The sequence below is a fragment of the Panthera pardus genome, unplaced genomic scaffold (assembly GCF_024362965.1).
Source record: "Panthera pardus isolate Hobbes unplaced genomic scaffold, ASM2436296v1 HiC_scaffold_10, whole genome shotgun sequence".
Taxonomy (NCBI): domain Eukaryota; kingdom Metazoa; phylum Chordata; class Mammalia; order Carnivora; family Felidae; genus Panthera; species Panthera pardus.
Window position 1 is genome coordinate 3,101,269 of NW_026526655.1, and position 20,161 is coordinate 3,121,429.

Sequence of the window (20,161 nt, forward strand, 5' to 3'; positions counted from 1 at the left end):
AGTGGCTTAAACAACACAAATTTACCATCTTCGGTAGATCAGAAGTCCAAAACAGGCAGCGTGGGGCTACGATCAGCCAGCGGGCAGGGCTGCTGCGTTCCTTTCTGGTGGCTCTTGCCCCATCTTCAAATTCAGTGATGGCCAATGGAAATGATAATACACACAACCAAATGGATGCATCTCGAAAGCACTGTGCTAAATGAGAACAGCCACAGACAAAATGCTCCATGCTGTTTTGGTCCATTTACATGGCATTCTGGAAAAGGCACAACAGCAGGAACGATGTCCGCCAGAGGCTGGGGGACCTTTTTGAGGTGACGGAAACATTCTCTATCTCGATTATACTGACGGTGACACACTGTCAAAATCCAGGGAACACCCCAGAACAGTGAACTGTCCGTCAATTAGACCTCACTAAACATGATTTCTGCAAAAGATAAAGAAAAAGCCTATGCCGCATAAAAGGCACTAAGCGGTGGGTCAGGAAACCAAGTGTGCTGGCAATTTTTACAATGCCAAAAAGTTCAACATCTAAACAGCTTTATACACATTATATATGTTTTTACTACTGACCATCACAATAGGTTTTAAGCATGGTAATGAGCAGTTTTAAAAACGGGAAATCAGATATTTAACTTCACAGTCACTCCAGGGAACTTGAGCACCCCAGGAAAGAAATGTGCCTCGGAGTCATGTGAAAGGCAGGGGGCATAAGCTACTATAAGAACAGAGTTTTATCAGACAAGTCACTTACTCAGTGTGATGGTACGCAAGGAAGCATCATGTCAACAGAGCTCTTGGAAGGAGCCAAGAAAAGAGCAGCGAATGTTCTCCTAACAAAGATTAGCTGATGCTAGGACAGAAAACTGACAGTCTTAAGAGCTCACATCACATTTCTCTTACATGTAAAGAGAAGAACTGCCACCTGTATTTCTAGGGTTATTGCAAAGAAAAGACTTCGCTAGGAAAAAGTCTGTTCCTTTTCCAATCTGTCCCTCATAATGGTTATCTCCATATTAAAATTAAAAATCCAACTAGAGAGAACCAGGGAGTACATGCTCCGGGTCTGAAACCTTGACATAGTAGCTGTGACCACCACCTAAAGTTCTATAAGGACTGCAGAGCAGGTCAAGCCAAGGCCTGCATCGTGTTGTGCTCTATGTCCATATATGTTTAAATCTCCATGATTGCTGAAATGTTCCAAAATGTTCACGAGTGGAAACAAACCCATCTTTCAGGCTAACCAAACATATTTCTTTTTTCAGAAATTGGGATCTTACTTTATTTCACATTTAGAAACTTTTCTAAGTCCAAAGTTCTGAAACAAAGCTAAGAATGCACCACTAACCAGACATTAATACGGCTAACAGATAAATCAGTTAAAATTTTATGACTTAATGTAAGCTACACTTTTATTGTCATGTACCAATTAGGGTGTATTTATAAATTAAATGTTCAAATTAAGTAAACACGAAGCTAACAATTAATACATTTAGAAACAAATTTAGGTGAACATACACAGTAATACACAAGATTTACAATGCAGCTATAGAATTCCCTGATCAGAATTTATATATATGTAACACTAATAAAAAAAATGTTATTATGTTAAAACCCCCCACATATTTAATAAAGAACTTATATTCAGTTATATAAACCTTACAACTCGATAAGAGGACAAGCAACCCAATTTATAAATGGGAAAAATATTTGAACAGACACTTCAACAAAGAAGATACACAAACAGCAAACAAACACAGGAAAGGATGCAAATAAAGGTCACAAGGAGACACACACCCACGATAATGGCTGAAATTGAAAAGACTGCCAAGATGTCCGCAAGACTGTGGGGGAACCGGAATTCTCATTCACTGCTAGCAGGACTGAAAAACAGTACTTACACTTTGGAAAACAAGATAGCAGTGTCTAATAAAGTAAATTTACTCTGAGCACATAACCCAGTAATTCCGTCACCAGGGGGAATAAAAACATGCTGGCAAAGACCTACATGAGAAGGTTTGACAGCAGCTTCACGCATAATAGGTCCAAAGTGGAAACAACACAAAGGCTTATCAACTGGTGAACAGATAAACTGGTATACACTCACAGGATAAAATACAACTCATCAAAAAAAGATACAATACTGATTAATAACAACATGGCTGACACTCAAAAATATGTTAACAATGTAACCTACACCTCAACCAATATTGCGTAAAAAATTTTTTTAATCAACGATCTAAGTTTCCACCTTAGGCAGAAAAAGAAAAGCAAATTAAACTCACTATAAAAGGAAGGAAATAATAAAGATAAGAGCAGAAATCAATGAAACGGACAAACAACTGAGAAAAACAAAAATGAGTTCTTTGCAAAGATCAACTGGATAAACCTCAAGCTAACATGATCAAGAAAAAAAAAGAAGACCGAAATTACCAATATCAGGAATGAAAAAGGGGACATCAGTACAGATCTTACATACAACAGTAGAGTAAAAGAATATTCTGAACAACTTTTAGATCAATAATTCTTTAGGTGAAAAAGACAAATTCCTTAGAAGGAAAAAAATCACTAAAGCTGACTTAACAAACACAGTAGATGAATAACCCTGTGTCTATTTTTGGATTCATAAGTAAAAACTTTCCAGAAAGAAAACTCTTAAGTCCAGACAACTTAAATGTGGAATTCTGTCAAATATTTAAGGAATAAATAATACCAATCCTATGCAAGCTCTCAGAAAACAAGAGGGAACACTTCTTCAGTTATTCTACTAGGCTAGCATTGCTGATGCCAAAACCAGACAAAAAAAAAAAAAAAAAAAAAAATCACAAAAGAAAACTGCAAACCAACATTCCTCATGAATATTGACATAAAATTCTGTATCAAAATATTAACAAATTTAATCCAGCAATGTAAAAAACAAAAAACAGATAACATACAACAACCAAGTGGCATTTACCACAGGAATATAACGTTGGTTTAACATTCAAAAATCAGTAAGTGGAATTTACTATATTTACAAAATAAAGGAAAAAATCATATGATCATCTCAAATGATGCAGAAAAAGCATTAGAAAGAATTCAACACACATGATAAAAACTCTCAGCAGACAGGAAAAAAAGGGAACTCTTTAACCTGATAAAAGATAAAATCATGATTATTCAATGAATAATGAGCACTTTCCCTTAGGATCAGGAACAGGGCAAAGACATATGCTCTCACTACCTCTTTCAACACTGTACTGGAGGCTATAGCCAGTGCAATAAGAAAAAGAAATTGAAGGCATACACGCTCGTAAAAAGAGAAGTAAAAATGTCCTTCTCACAGATGCAATGATCATGGATGTAAAAATCCTAAGAATATATTAAGAAGCTACTGGAATTTAATAGGTGAATTTAGCGAGATAACAGGACACAGGATCAACATGTTAAAAAATCAATTGTATTTTCATATAATTAGTAACAAGTAAAATGGAAATTTTAAAAATACCATTTACAAAAGCTTAAAAAACATGAAATACTTGGTATTGTATTTAAAAAAAAAAAGTTTAAAAAATTCCACTTATAACAGCTTAAAAAACACGAAATACTTGGTATTATATTTAACAAAGTATTTGCAAGGCCTGTACACCGAAAACTACCAAACGCTGCTGAGAGAAAGTAAAGCAGATTTACACGACTCTGCTCCTGCTCGGGAAGACTCAACACTGCTATGCTGCCACTGCGTGCAAAACTGATCCATCTCAATCAAAGTGCCAGCACTGGGGAAATGCAAATTGACACCACAATGAGATACTATTCATACTCAAATACTGATAAGTATGTAGAACAAGTGGAACTTCTCAGTCACTGCTGGTCAGTACACAGCAGTGCAACTCCTTCGGAAAATACATTCTTAAAAAGTTGAGTGCACACATAAGATTCCATTTATATGAAATTCAAGAACTGGCAAAAGTCATTTACGGTAACAGAAACCAGAAAGGAGCTTCGGATGGGTAGCCAGGGGCAGAAGAGAATTGTGGAAATACTACAAGTATCTTTACCGGGCTTGTGGTTAGACAGGTATATACATTTTTTCAAAACTTAGTAAAGCTGAACAGTCCAAATTAGTACATCTTATTGTTCGTCATTTTATACCTCAGTAAAATTTCTTTATACAGTAAAAACTGGGGCGCCTGGGTGGCTCAGTCGGTTAGTTTAAGTGTCCGACTCTTGGTTTTGGCTCAGGTCATGATCCCGTAGTTCGTGAGTTCGAGCCCCACATCGGGTTCTGCGCGGACAATGAAGCCTGCTTTGGGTTCTCTCTCTCTGTCTCTGTCCCTCCCGAGCTCTCTCTCTCAAAATAAATAAATAAACTTAAAAAAAAAAAAGTAAAAACTAAACTTAAAAAAATTGTTATTTAAGTCCATGTTCCCCTCTGCCTAAAAGGTGCACGTCACAGCGGAGCAGGCAGGCTGAGGGGACCCGTGCAAGTCAGTGGGGCAACTACGGCCTGACCCAGTTTTTCAAACTGTGCCTCCAACTTCACAGAAGACCCCAGGGAGCCTTTCGGCAAGTCTTTAGCGTTTGCTCTCTTTCGTCTCATTTCACTTACTAGTATTTTTTCTTATTTTGTGAGTTGACGGAGACCTTTCTCCCCCTTAAATTCAGTTTTCCTCTACCACCAAAATACATTTCCGTCTTTCCTCAGAAGAGTACATTTACTCCCAAGCACGAGGGATGTTCGAAAAACAAAACTACGAACATGTTACCTAGTATGAACAGAACTTTCTTGCCAGGAGCCAGATAAAAAAGAGCTTTGGGCTTCAAACGCAGATGCAGTTCTCCCACCCTGACCACCGAAATATCCAGACTCTCTACCTTATTGCGTTTTCAGACTACTGGCTGCCAATGAGGAGAGTTCAAGACCATGTGCTTCATACACGGTTAAAACTTTCTCACTCAGGCATAGTTACACAATTTCTTCCCAATACTAAGAGGAGCATGACTCCAAGAAGTTGTTTTAAAACCATGATGTTAGACACATTTTTAGGGTTGACAGATCTCTGCCATGTTTCTTTTTTTTTTTAATTTTTTTAACATTTATTTATTTTTCAGACAGAGAGAGACAGAGCATGAACGGGGGAGGGGCAGAGAGAGAGGGAGACACAGAATCGGAAGCAGGCTCCAGGCTCTGAGCCATCAGCCCAGAGCCCGACGCGGGGCTCGAACTCACGGACCGCAGGATCGTGACCTGAGCTGAAGTCGGACGCTCAACCGACTGAGCCACCCAGGCGCCCCTCTGCCATGTTTCTTAATAACAAAGGGCAGGAACCACAGCAGCTTTCGGACTCACTAACACCACAAAATAAGGGCACACAGACAGCATCTGAAGGGCATGCTGAGCAGACAGCTCAGTGCAACAATCGTGTCCCTGATGTGCACTTATTACAAATAGAAATGCTAAGGTACTAAGTAGTTACAGGCATCAAAACACAAGTTACTCTTGAATCTGATGGAAAGGTGAAGACCGAACCGTAACAACTGTAACTGCGCTCCACTTTCGAGAACAGTAAGAACATCAAAGATGGTGCCACGTACACAATCTCGATAATCATAACATCCATGTGATTCCATTAAAAAACTGCAGTTAAAAAAAGACAAAGAAAAAAAGAGAAACTCTTATTCAGAGGCTGGACTTGACACAAACCCACTCGTGTCAGATGATGACAAGCCCGACAAAGTCAACAAAGGTCTCTGAGCGGCCGGGGAAGACCACAGAGCCCACGCCTCGGTGGCGCGCAGAGCAACGGAATGCCTGCCAACCGCTGAAAATGCCCGAGAAAGGCAGAGGCGAGAAAACGTTTTTATGACAAACACACGTCTGAGACCAGTACACAGAACCGATCTTCATCCCCAGAAGAATTTCTGAAAACACTGCATTACTTAACAATGATAGCAAATGACTTCCGGAATGGTGACCTTGAGTCAACAGCCCTTGCTGAAAACAGCACAATGTGCAGTATGTGCTTTATGAAGGCAGCCAGAGTGGTTCTAATTGTCATCGTTTCCTAGTTTCAAGTCCTGAGCTCCGGTTATCTCTCAATGTCAGGCATGTAGAAGCCTGTGCTCGGGTTATCACCCCTGGTGCTTTCTTAGAGGAAATGGTATCAGATAGAGTTTACGTACATGTCCAGCGATGTTTGTAGAACCACCAAAGGGATTAAACGAATTTTTAAGTTTTCAAGCACGTTTTGAAAATGAGGTTTCCCATTATTATAAAACATCTTCAACAGAAAATAATCCATCCTACCTGCAGGGAGATAACTGCCAGGTCTTATTTGTAGGGTCATTATCGCCCACTGAAATTCTGTGTTTTCTTCGACTTTCTAATTGGCTAGTGACGCATCATTCTCGGTTTCTCACTCCCTTTCCATCCCCTAAATAAAAGAACACCTTCCATTTCCTCCACAACGCTCCCTTCCCCACCCACCCCACAGGAGCACCGACTGGTCACAGCACAGCACCCGCTGCCCGACGTCAGCACTGGCGGGCTGTGCCGGGTTGGAATCTGCGATGCTTAGAGCCGCACGGCAATGAGGACACAAAGAGTCCTCCTTCCTCCTGCGCAGCCTGACCAAGGAGGAGTACGTTACCATCCTGGAGCACCTGGAGCTTAGACTCTTATCAGCCCTAACACAGACAGCCGGTAATCTGCTCCCTCCCCTGAGCCAGACCCTGGGCTGGAGCGCTTCACAGCCACTGTCTATTTCCACTCAACCCTCGTAACTGTCCCGTGAGAGAGGTCCTCCTTGATGCTCACTTTCTAGCTGGGCGGGCTGGGGCAGAGAGGTGATTAAGCAACCCGAACCCTGATCACACAGCCACGAGACAGGAGCGCCGACCAGGATTTCAAAGCTCACAGTGTCCACGGCGCACCAACTGCCTCTGTGGCCTGCGCTCCGGCCGTCAGTCCGTACTTCACTTCTGGAGTTCCCGCTGAATGCCACAGACTCCCTTTATCCTGCTTCATTTGACTACAAGGCACGTATCTGCTCTGCGTGCGGCATGAAGTCATTACTGTCTTAACTTTCAAGAAGTCAGAGGACACATCAAGCCAAATATTATAGATCTGGGCAGCCTTGAAACTTTGCTGTTTGCAAATCACTGTAACACTTAAGTGTGGAAGAACATTACCTGGGGTCACAGTTAGCTGGAAGCAGTGGAGCTTGTTTGGATCAGGAAAATGCACTTTACACGTACCTGCAAAAGAAACAGCACATCAGGAAGGTCTGACAGCCGGGGGCAGCCCCTACACAGAGGCTGACCTTGAAACACGCATGGCGCTTAAGGTGCTGGAAGAGTCTGTAGACCCCTCCTCGCTCTTGGCGTGTCACTAACTGTGCCACTATTGCTAACACTGCAAGCCGGTGACTTTGCCATGGGTGTCCCTCCTTACGGTCCCGCCCTCTTTAATTCCAAACTGAGATGGCCGCTTTCAATCTTTTAATGATCACTAAAAACTGAGACCTTTCCATTAACTTTAAGAATAATGCTACTTTAGTTTGAAAAGAGAACACCACACTTCAAGGAGATTAATACGTGTGGGTAAGGCTAACTAAACATGGCAAAACCAGAAAAACGCAGGCCAGACTTCTGGGCTGTTCAACCACCACCACACTTATTCAGACCCATCACAGTAAATGGAAGCTCAAAAGGTGTCCTTGAGGGGCACCTGGGTGGCTGGCTCAGTCCGTTAAGCATCCGACTTTGGCTCAGGTTATGATCTCACGATTTGTGAGTTCAAGCCCCGCGTCGGGCTCTGTGCTGACAACTTGGAGCCCGGAACCTGGTTCAGATTCTGTGTCTCCCTTTCTCTCTGTCCTTCCCCTCCTCATTCTGTCTCTCCCTCTCTCAAAAATAAACATTTACAAAAAAAAAAAAAAAAAAAAAAAAAGGTGTCCATGAAGTTAGCTAGCACCCAGTTTACCTGGCATCAAGAAAAAAAAAAAAAAGTTTCCCAACCCAAGTAGTAGCTCAGCCTGCTTTGTGGATGAAGGGATGCTCTGCTCAGATGGCAGTGCCCTATGCCCCCTGTACCACACCGGAAGGGGTGTGGTCAACCGGGACAAGGAGTTCCCATAGGAGAAGAGGGAATGGCTAGTGGTGCAGATACAAGTTGGCCACATCCTACATCTGTTCCTTCAAACAAAGGGTATAGAAGAACAGTAAGCACACAAGGAATAAACACCCACTATGCTGGGAAGGAATATGGAGAAACTGTCTATACTTTATAAACTCAGAAAATACTGCACTGAACTCCTTGGATCGCCAGCTGACTTTATTTCTTACAAGTCTCACTGCAAACGTTTTGCCTGGTTTTCTAATGGTATGAAATTTCACCGAAAACAGGACAACCTCAATTTTGACTTGGAAATGGCCCTTAGAGATCATCTCGTCCAATATCCTCCAGCATGAGACGATACAAAGGTCCAGAGAGGTTCGGCAACCAGCCCGGAATCACGCAGGTTATCAACAAAAGGTTTAGTTCCCAAATTAAAGACTAGTTCATGGCTCTTCTCCTTATACCACACCTCACCTCATGACTTCAGAAACAGGCTGGTGTGATGCGTAAAAACCATACAAAACTGTTAGCAGGGTTTCTTCCTTTATCAATCTCTGAGAAAATCATTGTAGAGTGAAAGGTAACTTAGTCTACAAGAGCAAGAAGGGGTCTTAGAGATTACACCGTCACATTCCTTATTTTATAAACAAACTGGGAGCCACGTGTCCAAACCACATGTGTGAACTGCCCATGGAATAACTGGAATATGCTTCATTCTTCCTAATCTTTCTTTTTAAAAAATTTTTAATGTTTATTCATTTTTGAGAGAGAGAGAGAGAGAGAGAGAGAGATAGCATGAGTGGGGGAGGGGCAGACTGAGAGAGAGACACAGAAACCGAAGCAGACTCCAGGCTCTGAGCTGTCAGCACAGAGCCTGACGTGGGGCTCAAACCTACAAACTATGAGCTGATGTCAGACGCCCAACCGACTGAACCACCCCAGGTACCCCATTCTTCCTAATCTTAACTTGAAATGATAAATGCTATCTTTCCAGTGAGATGTATGTAACAAAAATGTACGACAAGGGCTTAGAAAATGTTCACGGATCAGCTGAAGTTGGCATCATTCATTTGTTTTTAATACCTGGCATTCTCCTTCATTTTGGTAAAGGCATAGATGTAGAAACCCATCCTTCTAGAACAAATTGGCCCACCAATAATAAATAAGTTACCAGGTAGATTAAAAAACAGTAAAACTACGGAAAGAACCAAACATCTTAAAACTCAAAAAAGGCCTAACAACGACCACAAAAAGTGAGAAGTCAGGTTTTCATTTTAGTTCAATGCAAGGGCTGTATGGAAACCCGGGACCCTAGCCTTTCCTCTGCCTGCAGGCACAGGCTAGCACGTTCATGCTTCTATCTGAGAGGGAACGTGTGGTTTCGCCAACAGAGAGACCTCTATAAACTTGCCTGCACAGAGCTCCAAACTAGTTCTCGATGCGATGTGTACAAGCAGCACTCTCACATGGCAAGTTATTTTCTTTTCCTTCGTTAACACTTTAGAGAGATACTAAGGATTTATTCTCCGGTGGCTCCTTGTTTGCTCTGTGATGAGATCTGTACTTTTGGAAAGCATGGCTTACTTGTACAAACGAACTTAGACTTCCCTGACTCTGACGGGGCAGAGGGAAGGGAGAAAGTGAGAAAAGAGGCAGAGAGCACATACTTTTTTTTATCTGATACCTGGGCCATCAAGGTTAGCAAGATACCTTTTTCAGACCTAAGGTAGTAATTAAAATTCTGGCTTGAGAGCCAATTACACAGTTTTTGTAATTTTTTTAAAGTAAGTTCCAGGTCCAACGTGGGGCTTGAACTCACGACCCTGACCTCAAGAGTCACATGCTCTACCGACTGAGCCAGTTTGTTTTTAAACCAAAATTTTAGATAAAGCTGAAGCAATCCTTCTCTACGGGCTAAAACCCAACAATCTCTGTCAGAGTCTTACTTAAGGACAAAATGAACCATGTGTAAGCAGTAACTTCTTATGGTCTTTGATTAAACATACGCATGTGCATATACATAAACCCTTTAAGAGAACCCCAAGACACTTCCTTCCAGTTCGGACTAGAAGAAAACTTTGAGGTCAAGCAATTCAGGGATTCTTTTTTTTTTTTTTTTTTTAATGTTTGTTTATTTTTGAAAGAGAGAGAGAGACAAGGCGTGAGCAGGGGAGGGCAGAGAGAGAGGGAGACACAGAATCCGAAGCAGGCTCCACGCTCCCAGCTGTCAGCACAGAGCTCGACTTGGGGCTTGATCTAACCTGAGCCGAAGTCGGGTGCTTAACCGACTGAGCCACCCAGGCACCCCTAATTCAGGGATCTTTAAGACATTTTTGACTGAGACCCCCCACTAAGAAGCCTATGTTATATCACAACCCACCACACTCATATGTAAATACCATACATTAAAAAGAATTTTTCAGGAAACTGTGTGTACTTACCCTTACAAATGATTCTGCAACCACTTCAGGTGCACCCACCACCGTACTTCTAACTTTAGTTGGTGGCGGGAACGGACCCTCTCTGACCTGTGTCAGGTGGGCCAGATACCAAGTTCTCTCGAGCATTCGCCCAGACCAGGAGACCAACGTACAAAATATTTTGCCTACACTGACAAACATCCTCAACCTCAGAACTGGTTTTTTTTTCTTTTTTTCTTTTTTTAACATTTATTTACTTTTGAGACAGAGACAGAGCATGAACAGGGGAGGGTCAGAGAAAGAGGGAGACACAGAATCTGAAACAAGCTCCAGGCTCTGAGCTGTCAGCACAGAGCCCGACGCGGGGCTCAAACCCACGGACCGTGAGATCATGACCTGAGCCGAAGTCGGACGCTTAACCGACTGAGCCACCCAGGCGCCCCAGAACTGTTTTTAACCAAGTATGATGATAAAAAGTCCCAATTCAAAAAAATACTAAAATGGTCAAAGCTTTCAGGCTTTAGTGGTCTTACACAATATGCTAAGTTTGGGAAGGGATTAGTAACAGGAAAAAACCGCACCTTTGACACATCACACAAATGAGCTGCCTGGGGAGTGAGCCTGCTCACAGGTGAAGACCACACCGTGGGTCTCTGTGCCTGGGCAGGAAGGACTGAGCACGGTGAGGACAGCTGGTGACATGGGGGTACATGGCCACCCCAGCCCATGCACAGAGATAAATTACAAGTAAGCACTTTGTGGACCAAAAAAGTGGTGCCGTCACTCACAAAAATAGGACTGTCATCGATTTATATCTTTTCACTCAAAGAGGACGTGGGACAGGGGCGCCTGGGTGGCTCATTCGGTTGAACATCCAACTCTTGATTTCGGCTCAGGTCATGATCTGACGGTTCGTGAGATCGAGCCCCGTGTCTCTCTCTCTCCCTCTCTCTCTGCCCCTCCCCAGCTCATGCACGTGCACTCTCTCAAAAAAAAGGACAAAAAGACGATGTGGGACAGAATGCTGTGGAAGAGACACAAAACCTAGCCGAAGCACCTCTGCCATAACAAGGAGAGAGACAGCACTGCCATGCTGCTCTCAGAAAGACGGTAAATACCTCACTCTTATCAGAGCCCTGAAAAACTTCCACCTGTTTGCACAAAATTAAAACTTACTCCTAACACACAAAACCAGGCTCTGGGCTCTGCAAGATCATTGCACCGTAAAAAGCTTCTCCGTGCAGTTACCCTGCAGCATTTCCGGACTGAATGTGGACGCTGTACTTACACGGTAAATTAGCCTCAAGCTCTGCAACCTCTGTGGAAACAAAGAGACCGTCGTTAATATCCATCAACTCTGCACAGAAAATCCCTGCTCTAACCTGGCAACTTCTTCCGGAACACCGCGGAACAAAACAGACCGAAGTAACTGAAATCTACACTTGGTCTACTGTTTAAGACTTCAAGCCGTGGAATCGCTTTCAAATACACAAAGGGACTTGCGGGATGCCGGCAGATACGGTCACAGGCCCTTGAAAACGTACTTGGTATAAATGAAAATACTTTAAAATTCACATAGAAATCCCCCATAGGTAAACGGTCACTGGAGTCTGTTTGAAAGTCTTGTTCCCCCACACAGAGGAACTGCTGCCCTTGGAACGTGATTTATATACGCACCTGTGTCTCTTCTGGTTCTTTCAGACCTGTCTTCCCATGCAGGCTTGCCCCGTGTGTGCTGGAACTTTTCCAGTGAGAGAAAACTCTGCCTCCTGCCAGGGTCTGCTATCTGTTAACATCTCGCGACTGCCCAAGGAGCGGGGCTCGGTGCCGCAGTCCCCGGCCCCTTCACTCAGCAGTGAAGCCCGGCGCCCCTCTGCCGGGACAAAGCTGCAGACACCCCACTCCTACTGCTAAGAGCGGAGCTCTCGGGATACCCGGAAATAAGCAGGCAGGCAAGTCATCGGTGCCTCAGACACAGCAGCGTGCTCTGGGGTCCTGGGGGCACAGAGGCCCCCACCCGCTGTGGAGACTAGAGGAAGGAGGTCTATGGGCCAGGCTTTCAAGAATAAGTAGAATTAAGTCCAGCAGAAGAGGAACGAAAAGGTTTGCCAAGGAGGTAAGTTAGTGACGGGCAAGAGCATGGAGCACAGACAAGCACAGGAAGGAGAAGGTGCGCAGGGCAGCCAGAGCAATGAGACACCAGGAGGGCTCTGCGCACAGCCTGGAGTTCTCAACTTGAATCTGCAGAAATAGGGAGCAGAGGGTCATTTCTACCAAGTTTCCAAACTTTCCTCGAGAGGACAACTTCAGAAAGGGCAAAGCGGAGGTCTGGTGACCTATGACACGAGGCGGCCAGGGCCTAGCAAAGGCAGGGACAGTCAGAGAGCCTGAGGGCACAGGGTCTGCCCGCTGTGTGTGTGGGGGGGGGGGGGGGGGGGTCCGAGATGGCACCGAGAGCTGAGCTGCTGGGGAAGTCCTGGGAGGAAGAAGCTGCAATCCGGGCGCACAGCCAGGGCCAAAGAGACCCCGTGGTGACGCCACCTGGACCTCATGAGACTGACAGGGGAGGCTGGCGAAAAGAATGAAGCTCGGCAGAGAGCACAGAGTCACTCAGGACAAACAGGAGGAAAAGGAGGAGACACGTGGGGAACGTAAGTGATTGAAAAGACAGACTGGTCCCAGGGAAATGAGGCCCCAGTCGAGGCCACCGGATGCAGATCGGACCCCGCTGAGGGTCCTCGAAACGGCAGGAAGGCAGGTGGCGAGATGGAAACCAGATTCCAAAAAACTAAGAAGTCAATGGGGGGCCAAAACACAGAAGCAGTGGGTAGGGCGATTCCTTCAAGTAAGTGTGGAACGGTGGGCAGGGAAGGGACGGGGGCGCCATGACCTTGGGAAGCTGAACACGGAGGGCGTCAGCGGGAAGACGGGCAGGCAGACGGCTCCACTCTGAGGCCGAGGGCTGGAGGCCCACAGGCCTTTAGTATCAGCCACTTGAGAATCTGGGTACAGACAGGCAGCCCGCTAAATGTGTCCACTCTGGGCTCTAGGTATCTGGAATGGGCATTCAGAAAAGTGGAGTGGGGCAGAGATGGGTGGAGTGAGGGAGCGGAAAGGTGCTCACGTGGTTCTACAGTGTTCTGTCCAGTGCCCTAGCCGGGGAGAGCTCCCTCACTCCTGAGAAAAGGAGCAGATCTCTTCAGCGGAGCCGGGCACGGAGAGAGGAGTGACAGTTCATTATCGTCTTGCTGTGATTGGAAAAGGAACAAGTTCTGTGGTGAGGTGCAGGCCTGGGCAGTCTGTTTTCCTGGCCACCTGGCGTCATGGCACATTTTACATTTAAAACCCAGTCACTTGATAAAACGTAAGGATAACCCTATGAACGTTCACTATCGTTTTCTTCTAATGAGCACGGTGAACTTTGGTTTCATCTTTCTGACTGGCCCGTTCTCACCGTCCTGGGACCAGGGCACTCGCTAAAGAAAACCTCAAACCGCAAAGGCGGGCCGAGGCCAAACTGCTACCCGCTCCGAGGACACCGGTACCAGGCCCTCCGAGGCCCTCCCAGGGCCACACTCCGCTCTGGCGGCTCACACAGGGCATTTGTTTTATCAAAAAAGCGTACATTTTAACAAATGAGTCATTCATGTTAATTACTTCAAAATAAATGTTACCTGGGGGCGCCTGGGTGGCTCAGTCGATTAAGGGCGTTAAGCGTCTGACTCTTGGATTTCGGCTCAGGTCATTATCTTACTGTTTATGAGATAGAGCTCACATTAGTGAGCACAGAGCCTGCTTAGGATTCTCCCTCTCTCCCTGCCCCTCTCCTGCTCACACATGCACACTCTCTCTCTCAAAATAAACATTTAAAAGAATACCTACAAAAAATGTTATGTTCTTAAACTGTATTTACACATTTTATTACACTACCATTCAGCTTGTTGCTAAGAACTTACAAGAAACCGTCCTTGAGGGCCCTCGTCTTGAGAGACTGAGGCCGGAACTGGCTTTCCCCGGCAAGCCTGTCCCGTCTAGTTGTGAAACTCTGGTAGTCCAGTGTGCCCAGAGGATCTGAGGGGGAGGGGGCCACAAAACAGAAGCAAAACGTCTAAGGCGGCCGTCTGGTGCCAAGGGTTGGGGAAGAGCGAGGTCAGGATGCAGGAGAACAGCAAGGCACTGACCAGGGGCACGGTGGTGACCGAACAGAAGCGGACCCCTGCACCACCACGATGGGGCGTCGGGGCCAGAGGCCTGTGTCCAGAGGAAGCCTCACTGTCGAACAGGAATCCTCCGGCCTGGCTGCATATAGATCACTTGGGGAGTTTTCTGCTGTTCTGCCCACTTATCAAATGACAGCTTTGGTGAGGCACAATTTACAAGAAAACAGACCCACTCTAACTGTACGATTCAATTAATTTTCAGTTAAAACCCGGAGTTGTGCATTCGTCACCGTAACCTAGTACCTGCTCAGCCTTTACCACTCCTAGCCCTATGCGGACCCACTACACCAGGAGGTGTACGTGGGGCCCAGGCCTCTGAATGTTTTGCCCTCCCCAGGTTCAGGAAACCGCCACAGGCTACTCGGCCATGCTCAGATATTCGCACGCAGATGTTTACGCAGATGGATTTGATAACTTCACGTTGTAGTCTAGAATTTCAGCTCCAAAGATGAGCGTTTTGCTTCCATTTCTAGGTTCGGTGTCACTCAGTCAAGGAAAGTGGACAAGGGCTGGGAGAGCCCCACCATGCTCAGGGCCGCTGCGAGGTTCTGGTCCAAGCGCAGGCAGGGAGCGCAATCTTGGGAGCACGACAATTTCAATCAAGATGCTCGGCATTTTAGCTCAGCCTAGTGCAGTAGATAAAATAAGCCACACGCTCCCATGGAGCTGTCACAAATGACACAGTTCGTCTACACTTCAAACGATGGCAAATAAGAATTTATTAACATCAGTAGTTATACCTTAGAATCTACGTACAGGAAGTCTACGGCCAAAGAAATGAGCGAATTGCTTTACATGTTCGAGAGGCCTCTTAGCAAAGTGGTGGCCCTTCCCTGCATGACCTCACTGCCTGCAGGACGCTACCCCTACCTGTAAAACAGCAAGACACTCAGCTATTTTTAACCTGCTGAAGTCTCGCCTGTTCCAAGATGCTAACCCCTCTACACCTTACTGGCCCTACCTTTCATCTTGCACAATTCCGTGGCTGCACAACTTCCTTCTGAAAGCTTAGACTCTTCTCCTTTCTAACTAAAAAGCAAACCACAGAGCCCACTCGAAGCATGCCTGCACTGAAATATCAGATTACAAGATCCACCTGATAACCGCGGTGGCCCTCACCCGGCACATATCCGCCCCTTTCTGCCACAGGCTGCTCGCAGCACAGCGCTCTGTTTCCACACTGCCTGCCACTCAAATCTGCACACTCTTCACGGCAGGGGCTGTACGGTGTGACCCAGCCCTGCAACCCTAGCACTCGGTCTCGGGCTTGGCACACACACAGGTCGCTCAGGAAATGCTTAACAGATAAGCACACTTGCCGGAGAGCTGGCGGTGCTCCTGGTGCGCATGTCCCGAGAGTGAGAAGCCCTTCTCCTCATGCAGTTAGGGACCAATGCATCCAAAGGTGCTGTGGAAGTGTGTTCCCCCTGAGTTCCTATGTTGAAGCCCTAACCCTGTCCCCACATGTGATGGCATTAGGAGGTGGGCCCTTCAGGAGGCGATCAGAATTAGATGCAGTCATGAGGGTGGGGCCTTCACAATGGCATTAGTGCCCTTGGAAGAAGAGACACCAGGTGCCTGCGGGCCGGGAAGGGGGTCCTGACTGGAACCGAACCCGCTGATGCCTTGATTTTGGACTTCCCAGCCTTTGAGCCACGAGAAATAAATGTGTGTTGCTGAAACCACCCAATCTATAGTATTTGCTTACGGCAGCTTGAGCTAAGACAAAAGGTCAGTCGCAGACGCAGGTGGTTCTTGGCAAACGCCAGCTCCAAGCCCCACCAGGCAGGGCAGCTGGGCCGCCCCACCCGGTCACCCAGTTGGCGATGCAGCTGCCTCCCAGAAGCCTTGATTACCTCCTTCGGCCTGAACCACTACCTCCGAGATTTCTTTGACCAGAACTTTTTCTCAGCTTCCCGCCTGTCTTCATGCACTGAGCACCCCTTCTGTGCTCTCAGCATCCACGCGCAGTGCCCTCATCTGGGAGACACCCGAACTAAGGGCATCAGCTCTCCCAGAGACGGCACCACCCGCACCCCGGCCTGAGGACCCCACGGACCCTCACCTCAGCCCTTCCGCTCCGTCTGGGGCCCTTCAGCAGCACACTGCGGAGTGTGGGCCCAGAGCACCCACGGTCCCTTTCACGCTCAGGGAGCGAGGCCGCAACCCTGAAAACCAGCACAGCTGCCGCAGCAGAGACTGGTATCGATGGGAATGGAGCCCAAGGCCCCCACCACCCCCACTCTCCACAGGAGTGGACAAGGGCAACTTGAAACCTCATCCGTCTTCCACAACCCTCCCCGCTCCCCTGGGCTACCGGGCCCACCCACGTGGGGCCACCAACCTTGCTTGGCAGCTTCAGTGGTATTCTTGGGGCCAGCTGCCTTAGCTCCATGTTAGCAGGACTCCTCCTTCTAGGCCACTGCTCTACTTCTTAAAATACATACTGTAGCGGGGCGCCTGGGTAGCTCAGTCGGTTAAGTGTCCGACTTCAGCTCAGGTCACGATCTCCACGGTCTGTAAGTTCGAGCCCCACGTCGGGCTCCGTGCTGACAGCTCGGAGCCTGGAGTCTGCTTCGGATTCTGTGTCTCCCTCTCTCTCTGTCCCTCCCCTCTCTCTCTCTCACTCAAAAATAAACATTAAATAAATAAATAACACATACATACATACCGTAGTTCTGCTGAGTACTCTGTCAACATGGCAAGCCCAACCCCGAGCCCACCCCCAGAGTCCTGGGCAGGGCCTGGCATGGCGACAGCAGCTCTGGAGAACAATGAATGGTTCTCTTTCCCCCACTCTTCCAGGAACTGCACCGGAACGGGCCTTCCTATCCCATCCCGTGACCAGACTGCTCATGTGGACACAGCAGTTCACCTGAGGCCCCGCGTGGCACCCCGAGGACACATCTGCACGCTAGACCCTGGGGAACACATGCAGGTGGGTGGCCAGGCCTCTCTGCTCCAGGCCTGGAGCGTGGACAGCCACACAGCACAGCCCCAGAAGCAGAAACCACCTGGGGTGCAGGGGCTGATACGGATAAAGGTGCACATATTCATTCTGTCTTGTTCCCCTAATTCCAGGACTGACCCTGAACTCAGCTCGGTCCAAGTCTCCACACTAAACAAGGACTCACAGAGGTGAAAGGTTCCTGCTGGCATGCCTGGAGCCTCTTGGGGTCTTCGGGGGTCACTAACAGGCTGGCACACAGCTGGACTAAAATGTTTGTTGAGTGAAAGAAGGAAAGAACACAAAGACACATATGATCCCATTGTACAAAAGGGGCTAAGCTTCTGCCGGATGAGACTCTAGCTCAGTGGCCCCATAAAGGTCCACCAGGAACTTAGTCCCACCTGCCCTGTGGCTAAAAACAGTGGCCATGGTTCCCCAGTTCGGCCCAGACCTGCACAGATCTGACACGCTCTCCACAGTGTCCCCAGGTCCTAGGATTCAGGGCAGACAGCAGCTCCCAGTCTTAGCCTGGAAATACTCAATTGTTCTGCGGCCTCCAGGGGCTGCTGCTGCTGCTCCTGCTATAAGCATCACCCCAGTTCCAGCCTGGAGGACGTCCCTGACAGTTACCCATGAGATGTGGATGAAAAGGTGGTATGACCAAGGTGCCAGCACAGGAGGGGCCCCCCCTGGCCGGCTGCTCCCAGGCAGGCTTTGGTTTTTCCAGGGAGAGGGACTCTGGCCTCCCGGAGGCAAGAACAGGAACAGGAGCCTCAGCTGCGCAGCCACCACCGGCCCTGCCAACCTCTGCTCTCTCCCACCCGTCCGCTCTGCCCTGCAGCCACCTGCACCAAGCCACATCCCAACCTCTGGGCGACAGGATTCACCCCCACCCGGGCCTCCCCCACCACACATGGCTGTCTGCACATGGCCTTCAGCTCTCAGTCCTTCTGGGAACTGGGTGGGCGGCCCAGACCCCCCGACTCCGGGCCGCAGCCCTCTCGGGGCAGCCCCCGGCGGACAACCGATCAACACAGAGCAGGAAGACCTGACCGTCTCGTCTGGCTGGGGACAGCTCCGAAGGCTGCACCTGCCGAAGCAGGGGCTGTCTGGGGCCTTCCCCAAAGCTCCATTTCTTACTCTGCCTAAGCCCGCATCCTTCCTTTCCCTCCACGGGTATCAGTCCCAGCGACACTGCTTCCTAACGCTCCTGCTGACAAATTCCGCATTCCCGGGAGCCCGGCCTGTGGCACCGACGCGCAATACGCTTTTGTGTAACCTAACGATCCTCATGAGCGACACTCTCACGGGAGTCCAAGTCACAGCCCAGGACGACACTCTTACTGAACTCGGACGCCCGACTTCTCTCAAAGTTCCCAGAGGGGGCCTCCCCGGCCTCCCCTAATCACCCCCCGAGGGCCCCAAGATGCTACGGACTCCTGGACTCCACACACCACTTCCACCATCAGAAACCTGCAGAATGAAAGCCTCTGGCCCACCCGGCCAAGTAAAGGAGTGCCCCAGGTGCAGACCAGGCGATCAGGGACCGTCAGAGCACCCTGTAGTGCGCACTGGTTTTTCACAGCCCCCAGTCTCAGGTCAGGCCCACCCCTGCTCTCTACCCACCCTCCCCCACAAGCCCAAACCGCTCGCCCCTCAGCCAGCCCAGCTTGGGCCAACAGCCACCTAGGGCAGACAGGGCAGGCCACGTGAGGGGTGTTACTGAGCCCTGCCACCCACGACTACCCCAGAAACCTGATCATCACCAGTGTCGTAGGAGGATGGAAACAGGTGGCCTCATGACGCGGTTCTTTCTGCACCTCTCTCTGACGAGTCTCACAAGGTCAAGGACCTTAGCGGGGCCCCTGCAAACCCCGTCAAAGACATCTGTCCTGGGAGGTGGAGCAGAATCCAGCTTTGTGGGCCTCAACGGGCCCCTCTGGGTCCCAGAGGGTCTGGGTCTGCCCCCTCAATGGTCCCAGAGCCATTTGCGAGCTGGCAGGTGAATCCCTGAGCAGGTGCAAGGTGTGCAGGAGCCCCCCGAATGCTCTTTTCAATGGACTTGCACTTCTGCTCATTCAGACCTTGCTTGCCGGGTCTGCTCCCCCAGTGCCTGCCCCACCCCAAAACGTGGGTCTGGCTCTCCTGCTGCAATAATACAGTTGTAATCTGGGCAAGTTTTTTAACCTCTCTGAGTCTCAGTTCCTCAGCGACAAAATGAACCACCCACCGGGCAAGGCTTAGCAAAAGGTAAATGACAACTGCCTCATAAAGTGTCCAACGGAGGGCCTGGCCCCATGTGCCCAGTGTACAAAAGCGGCTATGAACCACGACAAGGGATACGGTGAAGCAGCCGGGACGGTCTACTCGTGGCTTCCCACCTGCTCCTCCTCAGCTAACATCTGGACCTTCCTCACTGTAACTCCCAGGCACTAAAATACCCTCCACTTGAGGACAGCGTCAACACCGC

The 20,161-nt window shown here is 48.1% G+C and overlaps 1 protein-coding gene across 4 annotated transcripts in view; it reads right to left on the reverse strand.

Moving 5' to 3' along the window:
* The window catches only part of UBE2F (ubiquitin conjugating enzyme E2 F (putative)), a 53,537-nt gene that overhangs the window by 26,732 nt on the left and 6,644 nt on the right, over positions 1-20,161 (reverse strand). For 2 of the 4 annotated variants that reach the window (XR_002078888.2, XM_019445386.2), the window contains exons 3-4: positions 11,810-11,839; positions 7,174-7,239 (exon numbers count right to left, since the gene is read on the reverse strand). The exons of 1 other annotated variant lie outside the window; for it this stretch is intronic. Coding sequence is in view for 2 of the 3 variants with exons in the window: in XM_019445386.2 (XP_019300931.1) it covers positions 7,174-7,239; positions 11,810-11,839 (96 nt within the window). In the remaining variant the exon portion in view is untranslated. The remainder of the gene's footprint in view (positions 1-7,173; positions 7,240-11,809; positions 11,840-20,161) is intronic. One more of the 4 variants, XM_019445387.2, reaches the window with a different exon arrangement.